The sequence below is a fragment of the Bufo gargarizans genome, chromosome 8 (assembly GCF_014858855.1).
Source record: "Bufo gargarizans isolate SCDJY-AF-19 chromosome 8, ASM1485885v1, whole genome shotgun sequence".
NCBI lineage: Eukaryota > Metazoa > Chordata > Amphibia > Anura > Bufonidae > Bufo > Bufo gargarizans.
The window spans coordinates 107,640,716-107,658,534 of NC_058087.1; the positions used below are offsets into that span (position 1 = coordinate 107,640,716).

Consider the following 17,819-nt stretch of genomic DNA (forward strand, 5'->3'; position numbering starts at 1 on the left):
CTACAGAATATATAAAAGGACAGTGTCCAAAACCATCTGTAGGAACAGTAATGGATCACCAATTCCCAAAATGATGACAGTATTTCTAGAAGTGTTTTGGGGTGTAAGGCGGCCACAAAATTAAAAAAAATGAATAAAGCCCTTAGTGACTGGTTGAGGAACAACTCAATCATTAGAGATCCTTCAAATATAAAAATATCATGCCAATATCCCAATACAGTAATGTGAATGGAATTAAGCAGCTGTGTGTGAAATGATGAAAATTAAGAAAAATCTGAAAAGGTAAAAAAAATATATTTTCCTTTTCAGACAATGGAATAAATTTGCTCCACAACGCACCCCAAAAGGATCCCTGCCTCCATGGAAGGGCCCACAAACTAAACTCATTTTGGTATTAAACAAAATAAATAATCAGCAACCATATGGTATGTCTCATTGCAGAGGCCTGGTTGCGATGGGCAACTGGGGCAGTACAATCGGGTGTCCATCCTCCTTCCATGTTTGCTACACACCCGACATAATTTCTGAGCATATGTCTTGCTGGCAGTGACTGGGTGAGAGAAGTGGCATTCTGAAAGCCTTCGAACGTCCTCAGATTCAAAGGCTTGCCCAGGTGCGGGGGACTCAAACAGTAGACTCTTAACCACCTTCTCTTAGAACCTGGGGGTTCCTTGGGCCTTTTTAAATAAAGCAAAACTATTATAGTTTTATAGGAATCTGATTGCTATCTTTTTATACCAAGCCCTGTTTTTTCGCTTCACGAAAAAACAGGGCCTGGTATTATATTATGAATTTATTATAATCTGTCACACAGACCGGTTTGTATTTCTCAGCAGTAGCCCCCCCCCCTTTCCTGAATTGCCACTGTGGTGTCTGCACGATCAATGGTGAGCAGACATCCACTTCACTGCAAGCAGCTGGTCACTTGCAAGGGCGAATAATGTTGCTTTCTCCAAACGCTTGGACACCAGCGGTTGTGGGTATCCTACTTTATTTTTACAGACTGTCCCACAAGCCCATGTTTTGCAGCATGGAGGGATTTAAAAAGGGGTATGCTGGTGTAAAAATTAATCGGTGTACTCTGGGAACCCTTTGTGTAGGAATGGCGCCAATAGATCACACCATTTTTCCTGATGTCCCAATAATTTGGTGGCAGCCTGGGGGGTTAAGTTGGGAGTGTCTGCCTTCATAAACATACAGACCACAGATGTAGCCAGACCACAGATTTATCGGGGGTATATTATTTTAAGAATGAATCCCTAAGGCCCCTTTCACACGGGGGAGTATTCCGCATACGTGCAATGCGTGAGGTTAAAGCATTGCCCCAGCACTGAATCCTGACCTATTCTTTTCAATGGGGCTGTGTACATGAGCGATGTTTGTCACGCACCACTTGTGCATTGCATGAAAAATCACAGTAGGTTCTAGATTCAGCGTTTTTCACACAACGCAAGCCCCATAAAAATTAATGGGTCTGTGTGAAAATCGCAAGCATTCGCAAGCAAGTGCAAATGCGGTGTGATTTTCATGCATGGTTGCTAGAAGATGATAGGGATGAGCAACCCCGGACCACATTAAAGTCTATTCACTGTATTATTTTCCCTTATAACATGGTTATAAATTAAAATAGCATTCTTAATACAGAATGCTTACTAAAATGGTGATTGAGGGGTTAAAAAAAATGAACTCGCCTCATCCACCATAATCTTCTTTCGGGGACTGAAAAAGTACCGATGATGACATAATCGCGCTCACCACACGGTGAGTGTGGCGACGTCAGCGCAGGTCCTGCTGAATGAAGATATAAGATCCTTCTATCATCATTCAGCAGGACCTGCACTGACGTCACAACACTAACCGTGTGGTGAGCGCGATTATGTCATCATAGGTACTTTTTCAGTCCCTGAAAGAAGACTGTCGGCTGCGCGATAAAGTGGATCAGGAGAGTTTATTTTTTAATCCCTCAATCTACATTTTAGTAAGCATTCTGCATTAAGAATGCTATTATTTTCATTTATAACCATGTTATAAGGGAAATAATAAAATCTACAGAACACCTAACCCAAACTTCAGTGAAGAAGTCCGGGTTCGGGACATCAGGTACCACATTCATACTCGCACGATTTTCCCTGAACGCACCTGCATCGCATTCGGCCCTCACCCACGACGCCCGTGTGAAAGAGGCATAAGGAGGGAAATAAGGGGTCTCAATTTATTTAGCCGGTCATAGGCTGGGCCAGATCTAGGGGGGAAATTATCTGAAAAATGCATAAACCACATTAGGGCTTCACAGTGGTTTCGGGACATAACTGCTGCAAACAGGGGGTCGAGATTATTTATTTTTTTTACATAAGGGCAAGCCCCAAAAATGTTTTACTTTCAGGGACACTTGTGGGGATCAACCTTCCTATATAGATAGATGTGGGGTTTTATACAGCAAACTGTGTGGCGTACAGATTAGTCTGCTGCACAATTCCAATTGGTGACATCCACATTAATTTGAGGAGTAGCTAAAAATTGGGGTACTGGGGGGGGGGGGGGGGGGAAATGAAGCAGGAACCCAAGTAGTGGATGGGACGGGAACACTGGGTGGTGAATGAGATGAGGTGGCGACTTCTATCACCATAGGGCTATGTCTGGGGATGGAAGCGGAGCTATTTCCTGCTCTGAAGCGGTGTCAGATTCAGAGCTGTCAGAGCATAGGAATTCATATGCCTGCTCTGAATCGTCAAGCCATTTTTTTATTTATTATAAAGTTTGGAAAGAAAAAAAAAATTATTTATATATATATATATATATATATATATATATATATATATATATATATATATATATATATATCCCATACTAAAAAATTAAAAGTAAAAATGTTAGGTAGCGGTGCGTCCACTGACTGACAATTATGGACGGACCCTAACAGATGCCCACTGACAGATTCACAGTAACATATACCCTCTGACCGCCAGCAACAGATGGAAACACGTTCCCTAATGAAAGGTGGCAACTGACGCCTAATGACAAACGTCCACTGACAAACTGAAACAGTCACTTACTCACGGACGCCCACTACCCGCCAGTTATGGATGGACAGTTTATGAATTGATTTTTCCTTTTTTTTTTTTTTACAGTAAAATCGCACAGCCAGGACAGAAGTCTGATCGCTCTCTATCCTCACAGAACACTGCACTGAGGGGTGACGTCCACATTAATTTGGGGAGTAGATAAAAATTGGGGCACTGGGGGAGGGGCAAATGAAGAAGCAGGAACCCAGGTAGTGGAACCCATGACACATGATCAGGGACAAATAGTAATGGTCCCTGATGGTTACTGTGCTGAATGCAGATATTCGGCACAGTAACTAGTGCGCATGTCTGCGCCATTGTGTATTTTATTTTATAGGTGAATCATAAAAAAAAATTTAAAAAATTGGGGGCCACCCGATCAGGGCATAATTACTCTCTCTTCTCTCCTGAGGAGAGAGAACTAGTGCAGGGGAGGTGGCTGGCATATAGTGTACGCATGTGCCGGACCACCGCCGCCATCTTTGTCTGGGCGGTGGGGTGAGAATCAGGACCCGGTTTTACCTTATGGGGAAGCTGGGGAACCCAATCCTAGCACCAGAGACTTTCCCCCTCCTCTCTTACATTAAAGGAGGAAGAAAGTTTAATGCTAGCAGCTCTGCTGCCGGCATTTTCGATAATCGGTTGTCACGGTCTCTGATCACTGCCCTGAGCCCTCAGGTACCTCTGGTAGCTGTGAGTATGGAGCTCCTGCGCTTTCTTATAGCTCTAGCTTTGACTGAAGTGCCGCTGTAAAAAGGCAGCATTCCAGCCCAAGGCCCCCGTATTGACTGCCGTAAAAAACATGTATGGGTGGTCACTAAGGAATTAAGCAATATGAAAGAATTACATGGTCCGTGCTATACTGTCACCAGAAGGCTGCAGCAGAGAGGTGCAGCCAGATAGGAAACATGGCTTACAGGCTTGGGCCTTGATGAGGCTTTCGACTGCAATGCTGTGCACATCTAGCAATGTCAATAGCAAAGTCCACTCCTTCTGTATGCCTATTCGATGCTGTTGCTATTCGGATGCTATTGTGCATGGCATTTAAGTGGTTAAATGGCTCGGATAAGTGCTTCTGCCGATCTGAGGGATTAGAGCAGGAGCTCTGGTTGTCATGGGAGAGCAAAGCACCTGCTATCTGCTGCAGAAGACACTTAGATTGGGCCGCTAAAAAAAAGGCCAAACTCTTAATAAACCTTGTACCTTTGGAATTTTCGGACCTTTTGAATTCCATTTTACACCTGCAATTTCAACCACATTTGACAAAGGAGTCTAAAATACATTTACAGCTAGACGTTGCCCACCTTTACGTCTGTTTTATTTTGAAGTCGTTATGACATCACGTTAATAGTGCAACACTACCCTCATTTAAAAAGCTTAAAATAAAAGTGCTCGCAATAAGTGTGTCATAATAATAAGGAAGAGGATTTTTTTTTCCCTCATCTCATTTTATGTAATGGGAGTTAAAAGGGTAAACACCAGTGTAAAATCCCCCTTAGGCCTCTTTCACACTTGCGTTGTCCGGATCCGTCGCGTACTCCATTTGCCGGAATTACACGCTGGATCTGGAAAAACGCAAGTGAACTGAAAGCATTTGAAGACGGATCCGTCTTCAAAATGCGTTTAGCGTTACTATGGCAGCCAGGACGCTATTAAAGTCCTGGTTGCCATAGTAGTAGTGGGGAGTGGTGCGATCACGGCATCCATGCGCGTGGGGCACCCCGACGTCACTCTGGAGAGCCCCGGGAGCCGCACGGACGGTAAGTATACTGCTCCCCACTACACTTTACCATGGCAAACAGGACTTTAGCGTCCTGGCAGCCATGGTAACCATCCAGAAAAATCTAAACGTCAGATCCGGTAAAGCACCGAAACGACGTTTAGCTTAAGGCCGGATCCGGATTAATGCCTTTCAATGGGCATTAATTCCGGATCCGGCCTTGCGGCAAGTGTTCAGGATTTTTGGCTGGAGCAAAAAGCGCAGAATGCTGCGGTATTTTCTCCGGCCAAAAAACGTTCCGGTCCTGAACTGAAGACATCCTGATGCATCCTGAACGGATTTCTCTCCATTCAGAATGCATGGGGATAATCCTGATCAGGATTCTTCCGGCATAGAGCCCCGACGACGGAACTCTATACCGGAACAAAAGAACGCAAGTGTGAAAGAGCCCTTAGGCCAGTTTCACACAAGCATGTTCGGTCCAGAAACATGCTCCATGTGCTGGTCTAATTTCCTGGACCATACACTGCTTCTCTAACCTGAACTCACAGCATCACGAGTGTGCGTTTCCGCTATTGCGTACCCACAATACCATGAGTACAATACAGTGAACCGACTGTCAGGAAGGAACTCAACAGCATCATAAATCAGTATGAGATTTTGAGTTTGCGTCAGAGTGCTTGGTCCACGAAATGCGGGAGCCACACAACGTATGTGTCCTAGTCCTTATGGAAGTTGAAAAGACAAGCAAATGATACATTATTATTTCAGACAAGGAAGTAAGTTTGTATACATAATAGGCACATTGATATTAGTCATCGATTAAGGGGAAATGTCATTTTAAGCTTTATTAAAAAAAAAAATAATAATTCTACAACAAATTTAGAATATTTTTACAACATAGTATATTACAAAGCTGTCACCCAGGTAAAATCCTTCTTTCTTATCTTTCTTAGTTCCTTATCTTCAGATTTTAGACGTTTAAGGGGACTTGCATAAGAACATCCAGTCAGAGTAGGATCTTGGATTTCTGTAGATTTGTACAGATCTTCATCAGAGTCCTCTTCTGTTTTCTCACTCTCCCTGTCTAAATCATTGCCATCATTGTCTACACTGTATAAAACAATAGAAATATCATGTTACTTTTTGGGAACTTGTGCATATTAATCTTACTTTTAAAGTCAAATGGTAAGAAACAGCAAAACATGTTTGTTTTCATAGAAACATAGAATGTGTCGGCAGATAAGAACCATTTGGCCCATCTAGTCTGCCCAATATACTAAATACTATGGATAGCCCCTGGCCCTATCTTATATGAAGGATGGCCTTATGCCTATCCCATGCATGCTTAAACTCCTTCACTGTATTTGCAGCTACCACTTCTGCAGGAAGGCTATTCCATGCATCCACTACTCTTTCAGTAAAGTAATACTTCCTAATATTACTTTTAAACCTCTGCCCCGCTAATTTAAAACTGTGTCCTCTTGTGGTAGTTTTTCTTCTTTTAAATATTCTTTCCTCTTTTACCTTGTTGATTCCCTTTATGTATTTAAAAGTTTCTATCATATCCCCTCTGTCTCGTCTTTCTTTCGTATAGGTGAACGTTTTAGCATAGCCATAAGATATTCCGCTTTTGTGGCTTTGGGAGGCCTGAAAGAAACCTTCAGACTGAATAGATAAGCGTCAGCACATATGTGCTGCTGTCTCCATATAGGTTTATGAAAATTACAGAAAGAGCAGAGCAATAGGTCTGTCAATCTATAGTCTTAGATGGGGGAAAAATAAAAAAAAATTGTAGTCCTGCACCTACATAAACAAAAATGCTCCTTTATTCCACATAGTTGAAAGCAACACGCGACAACATCAACAGTGCGCCACCTGCCAGTAATATCACATCGTTGGTAAAAGATTCAGGTAGCAGGGTGCTGCGGCGGAGAAAGGTCAGTCAACAGTGCAGATGAGACAACCCCTTTAAGAGCAGATATTATGTTTTTCTACTGATCCAGCACAATAATTGCGCTATAAGGGTACTTTCACACTAGTGTTTTCACACTTTTCCGGCATTGAGTTCAGTCACAGGGGGTCAATACCAGGAAAAGAACTGATCAGTTTTATCCTAATGCATTCTGAATGGAGAGCAATCCATTCAGGATGCATCAGGACGTCTTCAGTTCAGTCTTTTTTACTTTTCAGGACAGAGATAATAACGCAGCATGCTGCGGTTTGATCTCCGTCCAAAATTCCAGAACACTTGCCGGAATGCCGGCATTTTTTCCCATTGAAATGCATAAATGCCAGATCCAGCCCCGAGTGTTTCGGCAAGCCGAATCTGTTTTTACGGATGACACCGGAGAGACGGATCCGACATTTCAATGCAGTTGTCATACAGATCAGGATCCTGAGCAGTCTGACAAATGCCATCAGTTTGCGTCTGTATTGCCGTATCCAGCGGGCAGTTCCGGCGACAGAACTGCCTGCCGGAATCCTCTGCTGCAAGTGTGAAAGTACCCTAAGTTTCAGAGCCTAAGGAAACCCAACAGGAAGATCTCCAAATACTCCAACAGAAAAGGCAACTGTGATTGTACTGAAGTGAATTTAGATGCGATGAAACTGTTCACTTTGCATCTGATCAGTAGGGGTACGACACCTGGGACCCTCACCAATCAGCTGTTTTGAGAAGGCAGTGGCGCTCCTGAGCTGAATGGGGCTGAGCTGCTCCTATGTCATGTGACACATGAATGTGCCATCACTTGGCCTAGGAAAAGCAGAAGAGGGTGGCAGCACTGACAGGAATACTGATGCCTTCTCAAACAGCTGATCAGTGGAGGTCCCGGGGTTGGACCCCCACCGATCAGATACTGAGGACCTATCTGTGCGCTACGATTGGCCAGCGCTGCAGCAAGGGACAACCCTAATACAAAAACTCCACCCAGTACAACAGAGGATGCTGCAGACACCGGAGCCTATACCGGGCGGACGGAGCGGCGCCCAGACATACTAGTAAGTGCAGGGGGACCTCTGGGCGCCACTCTGCCCACTGATATAGTTAGTTTTTAAACTAGTGAAAGGTCCTCTTTACGTGGCTGGGCTGAAATGGGCAGTAAAATACATTTTTGGGGTTGTTACTTTTCATGGCAAGGAATGGCTTTACAATAATTGCAATTTATCTGATCAATCTGATCAACTAGTGTTGAGTGAATCAGGTTCGGACTGCTGTATCCAACCCCTATTAGTTCGAAAACTTCATTAACAATATAGCCTCCGTACTACTTTAAAATGCATGAGGTCCGTGGTGGTCTTTGAGATCTTGATTTAAATATCGCGAGACTTACTTTGTCTCACGTCTATGACGTGACACTTCGGTTATGCATATAAATTACAGTGTCAAAATCCGAAGCTGAACTCTGCTTTGTGCCTCTAAAGAAGAATAGTTCAGCTTCGGATTTGGACACAGTAATTTATGCGCATAAGCAAAGTGTAACGTCATATTTGCGAGAAGAAGCAAGTCTCGCAATATCTGCAGCAAGATCACAAAGACCTCCGTGGTGCCCATACATTTGTACGGTAGTATGGAGGATATATCAGACTTTCCAAATAACACAGCATCTTATGGAAGTCAGTTTCTCTATGTATTCCTATGGGAGCCTCAATGTCAGTCTCATAGGAAGGAATAGAGAAGTAACAGACCTTTTGTCCTGTGTCAGTTGGAGATCAGAGTTGGTCACATCACACAGTTAAAATTAGAAGACAGGGGATAGCGCACAAATACAATCATTGATGAGAAGATTACATTCACTCTTCTCAGGGACTGGACTCCTCAGGTTAATTTGCATATGTATAAAATCTTATTTTTTTTACACAATAAAAGCACACAGAGCTATGGGGACTGGGTATTGCGGATGTGCTAGCAGCCATCTAGCAACCCACGCCCTCAGCTCTATACACAAAATCACGGTGACAGTTTCCCTTTAAAGGGATTCTGTCATCAGGTTTGGGGCTATAGAGATACGGACATGCACGGCTAGATCACCGCTAGCATGTCCACAATATGTGTGTCCTATAGGGCTGTCTGGTTTTAATTTCTTTAAAAAAGGATTTTATAGATATGTAAATGAGTGTTGAATGTGTCCAAGGGGCTGTACTAACCTTACTTGTGCCCAGCCACGCCCGCCTGTGAAGGAGCCAGGCACCGCCTTTGTCTCCTCCTTTCATCAACGATTGATAGCCGCGAGCTTGCGCATGCGCAGTGCCGGTATAGTGTTCCTTCTATGTGCTGGCATCAGCCTCAGGGAAAGAACTGCGCATCGTGAGATTACGGCTCTCTATCGTTGATGAAAGGAGGAGACATAGGCGGTACTGGGCTCCTTCACAGGCGAGCGTGGCTGGGCACAAGTAAGGTTAGTACAGCCCCTTGGACACATTCAACACTCATTTACATATCTATAAAATCCTTTTTTAAAGAAATTAAAACCAGACAGCCCTATAGGACACATATATTGCGGACATGCTAGCGGCGATCTAGCCGTGCAATATTTGTACACTTATTTGACCACCACCAGTTTTCCAAACGGTTTCCACTGACGTCAGTTATGTTTTGGTTAGGTTTCGATTTCTCTTTTTGTTTCGTAAACTGATAGAATGGTAAAGAAATCATGACACAAGTGTGCACAGAGGCTTAGGCTACTTTCACACTCGCGTTTGGTGCGGATCCGTCATGGATCTGCACAGACGGATCCGTTCAGATAATACAAACGTCTGCATTCGTTCAGAGCAGATGCGTTTGTATTATCTTTAACATAGCCAAGATGGATCCGTATTGAACACCGTTGAAAGTCAATGGAGGACGGATTTGTTTTCTATTGTGCCAGATTGTGTCAAAGAAAACGGATCCGTCCCTATTGACTTACATTGTGTGTCAGAACAGATACGTTTGGCTCAGCAAGCAGCATTTTGGTGTCCGCCGGCAAATCGTAATGGAGACAGAACTGAGGAAACGGATGCATTCTGAACGGATCCTTTTCCATTCAGAATGCACTGGGGAAAAACTGATCCACTTTGGACCGCTTGCGAGAGCCCATGACACAATAGAAAAGCCAAAACGGCAGTGTGAAAGTAGACTTAACTGGCGAATATGTAGAAAATAGGAATTTTGGTGCTCTGCAGGATTCATCAGATCCTTGGAAAGCTGGATACTGGTCAGTAGATGCTTTATTCTGATGCAGTAAGAATTAAAGCATTACAGGACCAGACTGGCACCTTCATCAGGATTGTACATAATACATAGAATTAAAACAAATGACGGTTTAACCTCATAACAGTACAAAAAAAAAATATGGAAAAGAGCTCCCAAAATTTACAATTTTAGATTTTTAATGCGTGTCTGAAGCAAATCTTTTTGGCACACAACTGCGTTTTTAACCCCTTCGTAACATAACTCATTTTAGGGCCCTTTCACACCTGCGTTATAGTCTTCCGGCATAGAGTTCCGTCGTCGGGGCTCTATGCCGGAAGAATACTGATCAGGATTTTCCTAATGCATTCTGAATGGGCAGTCCGTCCTTCAGGGTGCATCAGGATGTCTTCAGTTCCGGAACGGAACGTTTTTTGGCCGCAGCAAATGGCGCAGCATGCTGCGCTTTTTGCTCCAGCCAAAAATCCGGAACACTTGCCGCAAGGCCGGATCCGGAATGAATGCCCATTGAAAGGCATTGATCCGGACTTAAGCTAAACGTCGTTTCGGCGCATTGCCGTATGCGACGTTTAGCTTTTTCTCAATGGTTACCATGGCTGCCGGGATGCTAAAGTCCTGGCAGCCATGGTAAACTGTAGTGGGGAGCGGGGAGCAGCATACTTACCATCCGTGCGGCTCCCGGGGCGCTCCAGAGTGACGTCAGGGCGCCCCAGGCGCATGGATGACGTGATCGCATGGATCACATGATCCATGCGCATGGGGCGCTCTGACGTCACTCTGGAGCGCCCCGGGAGCCGCTTGGACTGTAAGTATACTGCTCCCCCGCTCCTACTATGGCAACCAGGACTTTAATAGCGTCCTGGGTGCCATAGTAACACTGAAAGCATTTTGAAGACGGATCCGTCTTCAAATGCTTTCAGTACACTTGCGTTTTTCCGGATCCGGCGTGTAATTCTGGCAAGTGGAGTACACGCCGGATACGGACAACGCAAGTGTGAAAGAGGCCTTAGCTTTAAGGACCAGTAACATTTTCCCCCTCTGTGTACCAGCAGTCATAACTTTAATTTTTTCTTTTGCGAGATGAGTTGTAGGTTTTTAGGAACCATTTTGGGGTGTATATAGTGTATTAAATAACGTAATATATTTTTAGGGGAAAAGGTTAAACAAAAACAGCTTTTTTTTAAAAACATTTTTATAAAATAACATTAAAATAATAAGCATACAAATTCAGAATAGAACATCACGGTTGACCGAACAGACAATACCATGGACGTTCTAAGTCTTAAAGGTCATTGCGATGTAACCAAAACTCTCATTAATACCCCATCCCCTCCCACGCTGTCTAGGGGGCCACGGAACATGGACCATTCTTCCCAATCAGAGGGGTCAACCACAGAGCACCAGAAAGTATAGTCGTAGTAAAAGATATGGGACGGTAGAATTCCTAAGTCCAATATGCCCAGGTTTTTTTCCCCATTTTATTTTCTGACAGACAGTTTTATTGAATGGCAAATCTCTCATAATTCTTAACCTTACTAATTACCGGTAGGTGTGTCCACTCTTCTATATCAAGATGTCCATTAGATCCCCAATTTCTAACTATTGTTACTCTGGCTAGTAACAATGCCTTCATCCAAAAGAGATCCTCTCGACCTTGAGTATTGAGGAGAGGGAGGGAAGGGCGGGAGAACCGAGGACAGCTACAGAATTGTTGGCTTACATGCGGTCCCATTACTGAGCTTATCAAAGACCTTACCCCCAAAAAAATCAAAATAATGGGACAGGCCCAAATCAAATGAAGAAAATCTGCCTGTTCACTTTTACACCTCAGGCTATTAACCGAATTTTTGCAGATCTTAGATAACATAGCCGAGGTATAGTATAAGCGATGGAGGATATTAAACAGGATTAACCTATGATTACTAGATAGTGAAGTCATTTTGACGTTTTTATATATGATCTCCCAATTAAGTGTATTGTTAGTCCCGATCTCTTGTCCCCATTTAAGCTCACTTTTGAACTTTATAATAGTTCCTAGTCCTTTATTTTTCTATAAATTTGTGCGATTGGCACCTCATTCTCTTTGTGATTATAACAAAAATCAGTGAATATGTGCATTAACAGTAAAATAACTTATCCTTAGTGCTTAAGGCATGCCGCCTTAAGCACTAAGGATAAGTTATTTTACTGTTTTTAATTGTGCATATCTAAAATTAACCCGTGGACTGCTTTATCCCCACATACAGTACAGACCAAAAGTTTGGACACACCTTCTCATTCAAATAGTTTTCTTTATTTTCATGACTATGAAAATTGTAGATTCACACTGAAGGCATCAAAACTATGAATTAACACATTTGGAATTATATACATGACAAAAAAGTATGAAAACTGAAAATATATGTCATATTCTAGGTTCTTCAAAATAGCCACCTTTTGCTTTGATTACTGCTTTGCACACTCTTGGCATTCTCTTGATGAGCTTCAAGAGGTAGTCACCTGAAATGGTTTTCACTTCACAGGTGTGCCCTGTCAGGTTTAATAAGTGGGATTTCTTGCCTTATAAATGGGGTTGGGACCATCAGTTGCGTTGTGGAGAAGTCTGGTGGATACACAGCTGATAGTCCTACTGAATAGACTGTTAGAATTTGTATTGTGGCAAGAAAAAAGCAGCCCCAGGAAAGGAAGACACAGAGTCACCTCTGCTGCGGAGGATAAGTTCATCAGAGTCACCAGCCTCAGAAATTGCAGGTTAACAGCAGCTCAGATTAGAGACCAGCTCAATGCCACACAGAGTTCTAGCAGCACACACATCTCTAGAACAACAGTTAAGAGGAGACTGTGTGCATCTGGCCTTCATGGTAGAATATCTGCTAGGAAACCACTGCTAAGGACAGGCAACAAGCAGAAGAGACTTGTTTGGGCTAAAGAACACAAGGAATGGATATTAGACCAGTGGAAATCTGTACTTTGGTCTGAGGAGTCCAAATTTGAGATCTTTTGTTCCAACCACTGTGTCTTTGTGCGACACAGAAAAGGTGAACAGATGGACTCTATATGCCTGGTTCCCACCGTGAAGCATGGAGGAGGAGGTGTGATGGTGTGGGGGTGCTTTGCTGGTGACACTGTTGGGGATTTATTCAAAATTGAAGGCATACTGAACCAGCATGGCTACCACAGCATCTTGCAGCGGCATGCTATTCCATCCGGTTTGCGTTTAGTTGGACCATCATTTATTTTTCAACAGGACAATGACCCTAAACACACCTCCAGGCTGTGTAAGAGCTATTTGACCATGAAGGAGAGTGATGGGGTGCTGCACCAGATGACCTGGCCTCCACAGTCACCGGACCTCTACCCAATCGAGATGGTTTGGGGTGAGCTGGACCGCAGAGTGAAGGCAAAAGGGCCAACAAGTGCTAAGCATCTCTGGGAACTCCTTCAAGACTGTTGGAAGACCATTTCAGGTGACTACCTCTTGAAGCTCATCAAGAGAATGCCAAGAGTGTGCAAAGCAGTAATCAAATCAAAAGGTGGCTACTTTGAAGAACCTAGAATAAGACATATTTTCAGTTCTTTCACACTTTTCTGTTATGTATATAGCTCCATGTGTTAATTCATAGTTTTGATGCCTTCAGTGTGAATCTACAATTTTCATGGTCATGAAAATAAAGAAAACTCTTTGAATGAGAAGGTGTCCAAACTTTTAGTCTGTACTGTAGATCCTCAATATTTTTAATATACTCTAAAGAAACAATATGAGCAACCCGAGTGATTCCTAACTTTTCCCAAAACCTAAGATCTTCAATCAACAAATTCCCTGAGATTGAAATTGTGCCATAAAAGGAGTGAAATTAAGTGAATAGGAGATCCCGAATATCAGTTTAACTTTATTCCAGACCATATGAATGGCCCTACTAATGATGCATTGTTTTCCTCTTATTCCCAGAAATCCTGTTTCCAGAATACTACATAAATCTCGTTGTGGACCTGGAAATTCCCTTGTGAGAAGATAAACTATTATATTCGAGCTACAGATAAACCACTGAATCTGGGTCACCAAATAATAGCCAGTATCACAACTTTAGCTTCTTTAATAAGGTGCTGTCTATTTAAGGGGAGCAATAAAGACTACTTAGACCAATTCACCTCATAACCTGAGAAAGAACCAAACTCATCAATTGCTTTTATAACATAGGGAAGTGCTAAATAGCCGTCTTTTAAGATTAGCACATTATCTGCATATAAGCTTATTTTGTCATATAAATCCCTGCCCCCAAACCCCTGAATATTTTCATCCGATCTTATTCGACATGCGAGGGGCTCCAAAAAATAGCAAAAAGGACAGGAGAAAAGGGCAGCCTATTATAGTTCGCCGAAATGAATAAAAAGGATCAGACCATGAAACATTAAGGTTTATTCTAACTGAAGACTGATTATATAGGAGCTTAACCCATCAAATAAAATTACATCCTACATATGTTCATTTTTTTTCCATTGTACGTCATAGGAATTTCCATTCCACCCTGTCAAATGCCTTAGCAGCATCTAGTGACAGGATGGAACTGTCCTCTTTGCTCAGATGGATATTCACTATAGCTATCCTTTTAAGTCTATTTGCCAAGATTCTAGCGCAAATTTTGTAGTCAGTATTAAGTAAGGAGGTAATCAGGGTAATTATTGCCTCAGAGAGAGATAGGAGGGGGGGGGGGGGGGGGGGGGGAATCTACCCACATCCCAAGATTCATTAAGTACCTGTAAAACAAAGGGGCAGGACCTCACTATATACTACTACAGTCCTGATCAAAAGTTTAAGACCACTTGAAAAATGTAAACAAATCATATTTAGCATGGCTGGATCTTAACAAGGTTCCATGTAGAGCTTCAACATGCAACAAGAACAAATGGGAGCGAGATAAAACGATTTTTGAGCATTCAATTTAATCAGTAGAGGACCACCGCACGCAGGATTGCGTCTTTGCGGCGGCCCTGTTATTCCTCCTGAAAGCGCCGGGGCGTCATCTCGCGAGATTTCCTGTGAACGCGCATACACAGGCGCGCACGTTCAGAGGAAGTGCAGGTAAACTAGCTGATCTACAGCCTGCCAGCGGCGATCATTCGCTGGCAGGCTGTAGATGCAATTTTTTTAACCCCTAAAAGGTATATTAGACGCTGTTTTGATAACAGCGTCTAATATACCTGCTACCTGGTCCTCTGGTGGTCCCTTTTACTTGGATCGACCACCAGAGGACACAGGCAGCTCTGTAAAGTAGCACCAAACACCACTACACTACACCCCCCCCCCCTGTCACTTAACCCCTTATTAACCCCCTGATCACCCCATATAGACTCCCTGATCACCCCCCTGTCGTTGATCACCCCCCTGGAAGGCTCTATTCAGATGTCCGTATGTGTTTTGCGGATCCGCGGTGTCAGTGTTTTGGCAATCCACGGATCCGCAAAACACATACGGACGTCTGAATGGACAGGGGGGTGATCAATGACAAGGGGGTGATCAGGGAGTGTATATGGGGTGATCACCCCATACAGACTCCCTGATCACCCCCCTGTCAGGCTCCATTCAGACGTCCGTATGTGTTTTGCGGATCCGATCCATGGATCCGCGGATCCTCAAAACACATATGAACGTCTGAATGGAGCCTTACAGGGGGGTGATCAATGACAAGGGGGTGATCAGGGAGTGTATATGGGGTGATCACCCCATACAGACTCCCTGATCACCCCCCTGTCAGGCTCCATTCAGACGTCCGTATGTGTTTTGCGGATCCGATCCATGGATCCGCGGATCCTCAAAACACATACGAACGTCTGAATGGAGCCTTACAGGGGGGTGATCACCCCATATAGACTCCCTGATCACACCCCATCAGGCTCCATTCAGAGGTCTGTATGTGTTTTGCGGATCCATGGATCGGATCCGCAAAACACATACGGACGTCTGAATGGAGCCTTACAGGGGGGTGATCACCCCATATAGACTTATGTAACGGAACTCCTGGCACCCCGACCGGGTACCTCCGTCGAATGATGCTCCTAGTGCTTCGAGGACTCCAAGCACTCCACTTAACACCATACGCACTGCAGACCCCACGAACCGCCGAAGCTTGGTTGAGGCCTCACCATCTCCTACCCACCCCGGACCTACGACAAGGCTCCAGTGGGTGAACCTCTCCTACAGCCAGAGAGCAGGAACAGCTCTTACAAAAGAGCTAGTAGTTATGCCAGGGGAGTATAGTAAATCTTCAGCGCATAGCAATCCCCCAGTGTTGATCAGTTACCCAAACACCAGCCTCAATATGATAAAGAGTAAAACAAAAACTCTCTATTGAGGGCTACCCGCCCGTATTTATGCAGGTCCCCATCTGGTGGACACTCCCCTAGGCCTAGGGGACCAGAAGGAAGACTGTGACACAGGACAGATATGCAGCAATTCAGGATACACCGACCCAATACATCCCCACAATGCATCATGGTTTCCTCCTCTCTGCCCTGGAGACACCCGAAGATCAATTCAATTATCTCTCAGGACAAAGGGAAATCGCCAATACACATGTGGAGACAACAGGACAGAAATCACCATCTAAACATACAATGTCACAACCCTTACAGTAAACACAGACATTTAACATATCCCCAGATAGCTCAAGTCTGAGTGCATATTATTAGGTAAATGGCACTCAGACTACACGAATACACAAAAATTAGCTATCTGGGTACCCTCACATAACATACAATACAATTCCAAAGATAGAAAATTACATGAACTTATATAACTATGCCGCTATTGCATAAAACCAGTGCATACAACATGGGACCATAATCACATGGTAAGAGGCTGGCAAGTAGTCCTCTCCAAGCAGTCGTGGCAACCTCAAAAGAGGGGAGTTTGTCACAGACTCCCTGATCACCCCCGTCATTGATCACCCCCCTGTAAGGCTCCATTCAGACGTCCGTATGTCTTTTACGGATCCGATCCGCAAAACACATACAGACGTCTGAATGAAGCCTTACAGGGGGGTGATCAATGACAGGGGGGTTATCACCCCATATAGACTCCCTGATCACCCCCCTGTCATTGATCACCCCCCTGTCACTGATCACCCCCCTGTAAGGCTCCATTCAGACATTTTTTTGGCACAAGTTAGCGGAAATTGATTTTTTTTTTTTTCTTACAAAGTCTCATTCCACTAATTTGTGACAAAAAATAAAATCTCACATGAACTCACCTCACGGAATCCAAATGCTTAAATTTTTTTGACATTTATATTCCAGACTTCTTCTCACGCTTTAGAGCCCCTAAAATGCCAGGGCAGTATAAATATCCCACATGTGACCCCATTTCGGAAAGAAGACACCCCAAGGTATTGGCTGAGGGGCATATTGAGTCCATGAAAGATTAAACTTTTTGTCCCAAGTTAGAAGAAAGGGAGACTTTGTGAGAAAAAAAAAATATAAATCTATTTCCGCTAACTTGTGCCAAAAAAATAATTAACTATGAACTCGCCATACCCCTCATTGAATACCTTGGGGTGTCTTTTAAAAATGGGGTCACATGTGGGGTATTTATACTGCCCTGGCATTTTAGGGGGCCCTAACGCGTGAGAACAAGTCTGGGATCCAAATGTCTAAAAATGCCCTCCTAAAAGGAATTTGGTTCCCTTTGTGCATCTAGGCTGCAAAAAAGTGTCACACATGTGGTATCGCCGTACTCAGGAGAAGTTGGGCAATGTGTTTTGGGGTGTCTTTTTACATATACCCATGCTGGGTGAAAGAAATATTTCTCTAAAAGACAACTTTTCCCATTTATATTTTTTTATACAAAGTT

General features: G+C 43.6%; 1 protein-coding gene across 1 annotated transcript in view; it reads right to left on the reverse strand.

Moving 5' to 3' along the window:
- Nucleotides 1-5,604: 5,604 nt before the first annotated feature.
- Nucleotides 5,605-17,819, reverse strand: part of WDR75 (WD repeat domain 75) — a 229,790-nt gene continuing 217,575 nt past the window's right edge. The window contains exon 21 of the mRNA XM_044304669.1: nt 5,605-5,895. Coding sequence (XP_044160604.1) covers nt 5,691-5,895 — 205 coding nt within the window. The 3' untranslated portion in view covers nt 5,605-5,690. The remainder of the gene's footprint in view (nt 5,896-17,819) is intronic.